At 39.8% G+C, this 8,333-nt stretch overlaps 1 protein-coding gene across 1 annotated transcript; it reads left to right on the top strand.

The window, feature by feature from the left end:
• mthfs (5,10-methenyltetrahydrofolate synthetase (5-formyltetrahydrofolate cyclo-ligase)) lies at window positions 1–5,843 on the top strand. The gene is made up of 3 exons (XM_023289062.3): window positions 1–324; window positions 1,973–2,237; window positions 5,306–5,843. Exons 1-3 carry the CDS (start codon window positions 214–216, stop codon window positions 5,530–5,532), a joined length of 603 nt encoding a protein of 200 aa, XP_023144830.2. The 5' UTR covers window positions 1–213; the 3' UTR covers window positions 5,533–5,843.
• Window positions 5,844–8,333: the final 2,490 nt, after the last annotated feature.

Below are 8,333 nucleotides of genomic sequence, written 5' to 3'. Positions count from 1 at the left end.
CGTGCCGGGCTTCATTCCTGTGTAGTCCACAGCAGTTCCCAGAAGTTCTTTACTACTAATCATGTGTCTGTGAATGTTTAACTCGCGGAAAGTCGCATGAAGCAGAACAGATTCTGAGATCACGTCCTCCACTCCACAGACCCGCAGACACACAAACACCAGTGAACTAGTGGTTAAATCCTCTCTTATAGCTGATCTGTAGTCAGCCAGCCGATGGCCGCCCTGCGTGCAGCAAAGCAGGCTCTGAGGAGAGAAGTCAAGCGAAGAGTTGCAGCGCTGAGTGAGGCGGAGAAACGACGACAGTCTCTGGTCGTTTCACAGAAGGTAAGGAAAGGTCCTGTAGGTCCTGGAAGCGTCAGCAAATATCGTGTTATATGGACCAACCTATTAGCTTTACTAGCTGTGTGCACTTAGACCAAATTACAACCCACTGCCTTGGACATGGTTAGTAGATGTGCTGGAACTGATCATTTTACTGCATCTTATAAAGTACACATTGTGGCTTGTTTTCCAATCTTACTAGGTCAGACCTAGTTACACTTCCATGTCACTTTTAACTGGCACAAGTCTGGACTGCATGCTGTGAAGTGATTCCACATTTCATCCATCCATCCATCATCTATTCACCACGTCATCCTCATTGGGGTCATGGGGGGCTGGAGTCTATCCACACCTGGGGAAAGTTCACCTGGACAGGTCACCAGTCTGTCCCAGGGCTACACATAGAGACAAACTAGCACACTCACATTCACACCTACAGACAATTTAGAATCACTTATGAACCTTAGCATGTTTTTGGACTGTGGGAGGAAGCTGGAGAAAACCCACGGTGCTAACCAGCAAACCACTGTGCAGCCCTGATTCCACATTTCAGCAAAATAATAATAATACAAAAGCATGACAGAGAGAAAAGTACACAGACCGCAGTCAAAATCACCATACACCTTTCTCATTCTCTTTGCTCTACACTTTAACATCATTCCAAACTAAAACGTCTACAAAAATCAGGCTCAGACTAATAATGCTCTCTGTGTTATCAAAACATTAACAGGAGTTGAAATGAAGTTTGTTGCTTCCAGCTGTTTGTTGGAGTGTTTCCTCTGAGTTTATTAAACACATGCAGCATCAGACAGCAGGAATCACATGAGCATCTCTGAAGAGGGAGAGTTGCACACATATATCCATGTGTAACAAGTCATTATTTTACTGGTGGTACAGTAGTAGTTAGATTATTGTCACACTTGGACAGAATTATTATTATTATTTTTTTTTTTTTTTTTAAGGAAATCACAAAGAAACTAGTCAGTTATTTGGACAGTTTGATAAGCTTGCAAGTAGCGTATGCATACCATGACTGAGGTGGTATGTCTGAGTGAAGCCACGGAGAACATCTGGAACATAAAGGTGACCTCTAACTAAATGAAACAATGCCATCACTGCAACAGACTGATGAAGCAGCAGTGATGTGTATCTCATGTCTGAAAAGAGCTTAAGATTGCTGTCATGCTTTTTACAGAAAAATGACAGCGTTCATTCAGACGTGAAGCTCTGACCTTCAGCTGCCATCAGATCAATGTGAAGGAGTGGCTGAAAGGACTATAGAATGATTTTGATGTTTAGAATCCAACTCATAGGAAATATTACATTTATAAAAATTGATGTGTTTGACCAGCTGCCCTTACTAAAATTTATTAACATCCTAGTTGTTATGTAAATGCTGATCATTTAATGAACCATTATAGAGGACTATTTTTGAATTTTTGAGACTGGCCTTGTGACTGTGGATTCAACATGCCCCTGATTGTTCTGTTTATTTATGCACAAGTATTAAGCTTTTTAAAATCTTTTTATTGATCATTGAAAAGAAGATTACAGTATCTTGAATGAGTGGGATTAATTTGTTAATTATGTGCTCTTTGGCTCCGATAATGCTGTTGATTCTAACTTTCTTTTCCTCTGTATTTTCTTTTAGTTGTTCAGACATCCCAAATATGTGTCCTCTCAGCGGATTGCAGTGTTTCTCAGCATGAATGATGAAGTGTGTACTCAGGAAATCCTCAGAGACGTGTTTAAAAGGGGCAAAACCTGCTTCATCCCCAAATATGAGACCAACAGCAATCATATGGACATGTTGAAGCTCAACAGTGTGCAAGACATGGACACACTGCCGCTGACATCCTGGAACATCCGACAGCCTGCTGAAGATGACAACAGCCGAGATGAAGCACTGGCCACAGGTCAGCAAGTTCTCACATATGTGCACACACACACACACACACACACACACACACACACGCACACACACACACACACACACACACTCACACTCACACACTTACACCACAATCAATTTCAAAAATAATGACCCTAAAAGTAATCACAGTAATTAATTAGTACCCAGACACTGACTTTTGAAAAAGCAATCTTGTATTGATAGGAATCATTATTTTTAATATTACCAATGTATGTAATTTTTTTAGGGCTACAGGTGCTTGAACACTGTCGAAACTTTTCATATGCTTCAGCGGTGGTGAAATATTTTCTTTGGCATCGATGTAGCACAATCTGGAGTTGCAGCCCAGATACTTTTTTTTGCAAGGCTCATGCATAGGGATGGGAAACAAATGATTGTAGCTGATCATCCCCTGCCTTCTAAATCAGTAACCAGTTAGTCAGCAACTTGAGTTTTACTCGAACACTATTACAGTATCAAACAGTTGTAACTCAACTCCTTATCATCAAGTCTTTCCCAGTTTTTCACTTGTATGTAATTGAAGTGAGTGCATCCCTGAGCAAAATTGCTTAAATGTGTTAAATGATCTGAAATTCAATCACATCTCAATAACTGCATTATTTTTTTAATTGATAAATACAGTATTTCATTTTATGTGCAGTTAAAAACAACTCCTGTATTGAAAATACAGGACCAAAGTAGAAACTGCAACAAAAGTGAATACAGGTGATCACTGGCACACAAGTTAGAAAATCCAAAATTAAGTACACCTGTATACCTATGAACACCAAAACTGTCTTAATTTTATCTCCATATGTGTGTCTGCATTATGGCTCCACATGAAAAAGATTTGAATTGAAAAATAGGATTATGAGACCTCACAAAGATGGACAAGGATGCAGAAAGATTGGTAACCAGCAAAAATTCAGTCTAAATGCAACAGCATATAGAGCGAGCCAAAGCAACCAACAATTAGAGATGCAGTGACTGTCCATGGACAGTGTGCTCCTCACATAATTTAGCTGTGAAAAACTGACAGGCAGGTTCTTTTAAGACTGATGTCACAAACTGGATTATGTGCCAACAGTTAGTGTGAATGCATGTGTATTTATAGTAACTGCTAAAGAGTTTACCTTCAAGCATCTCTTCCAAAGATTATATGAATTTATTAAGTGTAATAGGTAGAGGAAGTCGTATTCCTCCAGCCTACAAAGTGAGGTCAGAAAATGACAAATATCCATCCATCCATCCATCCATCCATCCATCCATCCATCCATCCATCCATCCATCCATCCATCCATCCATCCATCATCTATACACCACTTAAGCAATATTAGGGTTATGGGAGAGCTGGAGTCTATCCCAGCTGACTTAGGGTGAAGGTAGGGGACACCCTGGACAGGTCACCAGTCTATCACAGGACTACACATAGAGACAAACAATCACATTCACGCCTACGAACAATTTAGAATCACCACTTAATCTGAGCATGTTTTTGGACTGTAGGAGGAAGCAGGAGTACCTAGAGAAAACCGAAATGACAAGTAGGCCCAAATTGAAATATTTTTTCCTTAGTTACATTTGGAGAACCATTTTTAACCTCAACAACTCTTTTCTACTTGGATTAGGCTGTCTGGCAACATGTGTGTTTATGTAATAGGACTTGTCATACCTGCTCAGTAAGCAGCAATTTTACCATCATCTTTGTAGTTGGAGGAGGATAGGAAGCTAAGGCTTCAGTCTTACTCATCTGGGGGCAGGTGACCCCACCCTAATGATATAACCAAGATACTCCGCATTTTGATGTGAAATTGGCATGCAATGATGACGAGTTCAAGTTTAAGGGTCCTTTGAAGGACATACAAGATGACAGCACAATGTCATCAGTATATGCTGCAGTGTAGCCATCAGCTCCTCACAGAACTTCATCCACCAGCAGCTGAGACATAGCTGGAGCTCCATGCAGTTCAAACAGTATTGTTCTGAAATGATAAGGTCCACTAGGGACCCTAAACATTTTTTAGTCTTTAGATGGCTCAGTCAGTGGCCCCTGCCAATAGCATCTACAAAGGTCATGTGTTGTAACATACTTGTTGTTCCCAAGTGCTCCATCAAGTCCTTTACTCTTGGCATAGGATAGGCGTCAAAAGCAGAGACTGCATTCAGTTTAGAGAAATTAACACAAAATGTCTGTCTTGTGTTGTCTTTCCTGGGGACTGCACAACACTGACCTCTAGATGGCTTCGCGATGACCATAGTGAGCATGTCCTTCACCTTCTGCTTCAGTGCAGGCATTAGCTTAGCAAATACACTGGTGGTAGTTTCCCTGATCCGTAGCTGGTTTGGACAATGGAGACATAACTCACGTTGAATGAGGTTTGTGCAACCTGGCTTGGTGTTGATGAGCATGATGATGAGCATGATGGCCTCTCGCTCCTCTTGCTGGTCTGGAGACAGATGACTCAGCTCAGGGATTGACTGCCTCGCCAACCTATAAAAATCAGTCTCTCTCTCCTTACAGTCCAACCTAGCATACAAGTCATTGTACATGTGGCCTTTACCACCTCTACTTTCACCTTACACTGCATCTCCCTGTACTCCTGTCTACTCTCTTCAGTCCTCTCAGTGTCCCACGTCTTCTTAGCTAACTTCTTTCTCTGTATACACGCCTGCACTTCCCAATTCCACAACCAAGTCTCCTTATTTACTTTCCTTCCAAATGACACATCAAGTACTCTCATACTTTTTCCTTGATCACATTAGCTGTAGTTGTCCAGTCATCTGGAAGCACCTCCTGACCACCCAGAGCCTGTCTCAACCCCTCCCTGAAAACCACGCAACACTCTTCCTTTTTGTGCTTATGAGTTCTTGCAGTCTTGCATGATAGAGGGGACCATTACTACATTTAATGTCTTAAATTGTTTGAATGTATTACATTAAATGTATAAACTCTAAGATATCTGTAGATATTAAAAGCTGTACATGGAGAGTTACATCAAATATCCATACATGCACACAAATTCAGATGTTTTCCAGATAACATTGACTACACTGTGTACTCTCACTGTCCAGGAGGTCTGGACCTGATCTTGATGCCGGGCCTGGGCTTTGACCGGTTTGGGAAACGTCTGGGAAGAGGGAAGGGCTTCTATGACACCTTCTTGGAGCGATGTGACAGACACCCCAAAGGAAAGCCCTACACCATTGCCTTGGCCTTCAAAGAGCAGATGTGTCAGGAAATCCCTGTTGATGACAATGATGTGTTAATAGATGAAGTCTTGTATGAAGATGATAAGTAGTTCATCAATCACTGCTGGTGGTCCATGAGCTGAAAAATGGTATAACATGCCGAAGTCAGCCAACAGTTTGTAATGACGTTTCCATATCAGCAGCAATAAATTATTTTAAATGTAATAAGTTTGATTTGTTAGAGCAGGAAGACCTAATGACACTAATAAAAACTAATGATGTCTTACTGGAATACAGCCATCTTTATTGTTATGGATTCCTATGGCTTTCCTGCTATGACATCTTTCATCAGAATATTCAAGTTAAGCTACTTTTGAAAATGTTGTATTTATGTTTGTGTTAAAGGTACTGTGACCTATTATTTTATGCCTCTGCTCTGCTCTTTAAAGCCCTTTTCAGATTTGTAATGTGACGCTGATGTTTTGTTAAGCCACCAAAGCGACAAGTTTGTGTCATCCAGAGATAGGTGACTCTTACGATTATGGTCTTCAGACATGTCGGACCTTTACTGAAAGAGCCACTGTACATGCATAATAGTTAGCATGTAACACGTCAGACTAGACAGTACATGAATTTACATATAATGTATGACTCTTACAGTCCAGTCATCGTGTCCTTCGATGGAGAGCAGTTCTCTAAGGAGGATCCGAGCTAGAAACTGCCATCCCGACTTACAGAAAAATCACCAAGGTACATATTTAGAATGTGACATGTTGAAGTCAGTCATCAATTAAAATCCTGTCTATTTATCAGAATTTCACATTTTTCTTTAAATTGCCAGTTAACACAAAGAGGTGCGTGTCTCAAAGGGGCATATGTCATGCAATGTTGCCAAAAACAACTATTACAAGGTAGATTTTTATGAAGTACTAAATACCTAAAATGAAGAATTTATTTAAAGTAAACATTAGTATACAATTAAATGAAAAATATAGTTACATAGGGAAGTGTATAAAGTTTTAATATACCTCTTAATGGCCATGGTTGCCTTCACATAGAGGTCGTTCCTTTCCACCTCACCTAGGTCATGTCATCAATTTTCTTGTGAGAGAAAATATCGTGAAAGTTATATGAAGTTTTCAGACCATTCCCAAATTTACATTTACTCTCTACATATTGAGTTCTGAATTTGAAGTTTGGACCTCAGAGCAGCAGTGCATCAAAAAACATGAACCCTACTTGGGAATTTTTGCCTCCTATTGCCTTTCAACACTAAATCATGGTTAGTTTAATTCGTCTTTTTGGAAAATTACTTACCCCTTATCGGAAAATCAAATGAATTTCACGTGTTCATGTCATGTGGTTTTGCAAATGGGGATTTAATTTTTGAAAACATGCAAAAATCATTTGTAAAACATAGACTTTTCAAATGGTAAATGTGGTTTTGGTACACCTTTATGATGTATATGTGTGAAACCCTTCAGACTACATGTGGAACCCATGTGTATTCCCTGTAAAAAAGGAAAAATATATAACGTGATTGTTACTGCACTGAATACAACCAAATGCCGTCCTTTAAATAGTTTCCCTCTCCTACCTTTGAGCTGTTGCACTTGGAGAAATGGTCCACATATTACAGCACTTATTAAAAATGTGAGGATGGAACTTAGAAAGTGTGTATTTGTGTCATGGTCCCACATATTGTGGAGAAATTTTCCACGTGTGGTCCACATGTTTTGACATATTGTGCTTCCATGTGACATGTAGTGGCATGTTATCCACATGTGATCACACAGCAAATTCATGTTTGTCTCTGTGAGGAAAACAAAAGACTCATGTCATGAACAGATTTCTACAAAGTAATTTCAATTATTTAAATTATAAATCATAAAATAAGAGACTGTATAAGTACTATATAAAAAATTTATTATTATTCAGCCCTTTTAAAGTGATTTATTTAATTCAACACAGGTGCGGCCAGTTGGTGCTAGAAGTCACAAATAGTGTAGTGAAGGTGACTTGACTACAGTGAATGTGTTTCACGTGATTGCGGTATAAAGACATCTGTGTCTGGAAGGTACAGTTATTGATGAATTAGTACTTCCGGGTATAACTACGTCCTTACAACAAAAGAACACTCCAAGCCACTCTGTGACAAGAATCTTTCAAAAGTGTAAATCAGAGATGGATACAAGAACATTTTCTTTATGGGTTTGAGTCCGATCCACAGCCATTTGCTGCATGGCATCCCCCACTCTCCTCCCCACGTTTCCTGTTTCTCTCTCTCCACTGTCCTATATAATAAAGCCTAAAAAGGCCAAAAAATGACAAAAGAAAAGCAAAGAGACAAGTGAGGGAGACTGTGAAGAACCTTATGACTCCTCTGAAGGAGTATTCACGCTTCAGCATCATAATGTAGGGATGCATCTCTGCAGCAAGTCATGGAAGGACTGTCAGGGTAGAGGTTAAAATGAATGCTATATAGAATGAAGTATATTCAAGCCCCAGAGGAAAAATTGATGCAATCTGCAAGAGAATAGTCTATGTTTATTGCTGCTATACACAGAGTGCTAAACTGATTTTTGTTGTTTTCTGTAACACTGACAATATAGACCCATTCTATTCTAAGTGTGGCTTGGTAGAAGATTTTGTTTTCCAGCAGGACAGTGACTTGAAGCATACAGCCAAAGCAGAAATGGTTTAAAGACAACAAGGTGAGTATTCCATAGTGGTCGAGTCAGAGCTCAATTCTCAATCCCGTTTGTGGCTGGACTTGAAAAGGGTGGTTTGCTCATGACCTTGTGCAACCTGACAGAGCTTCAGCAGCTTTGAAAGAAGAATAGGGTAAAATTGCAGCGTTGTGTGTATTCTACTTTCATCAAGTTGTTTATTTTCAGCTTTTCTTGATACT

The sequence above is a fragment of the Amphiprion ocellaris genome, chromosome 1 (genome assembly GCF_022539595.1).
Source record: "Amphiprion ocellaris isolate individual 3 ecotype Okinawa chromosome 1, ASM2253959v1, whole genome shotgun sequence".
Lineage (NCBI taxonomy): Eukaryota > Metazoa > Chordata > Actinopteri > Pomacentridae > Amphiprion > Amphiprion ocellaris.
The sequence above is the reverse complement of the archived record's forward strand: the minus strand, read 5'-3'. Positions and strand labels throughout refer to the sequence as shown.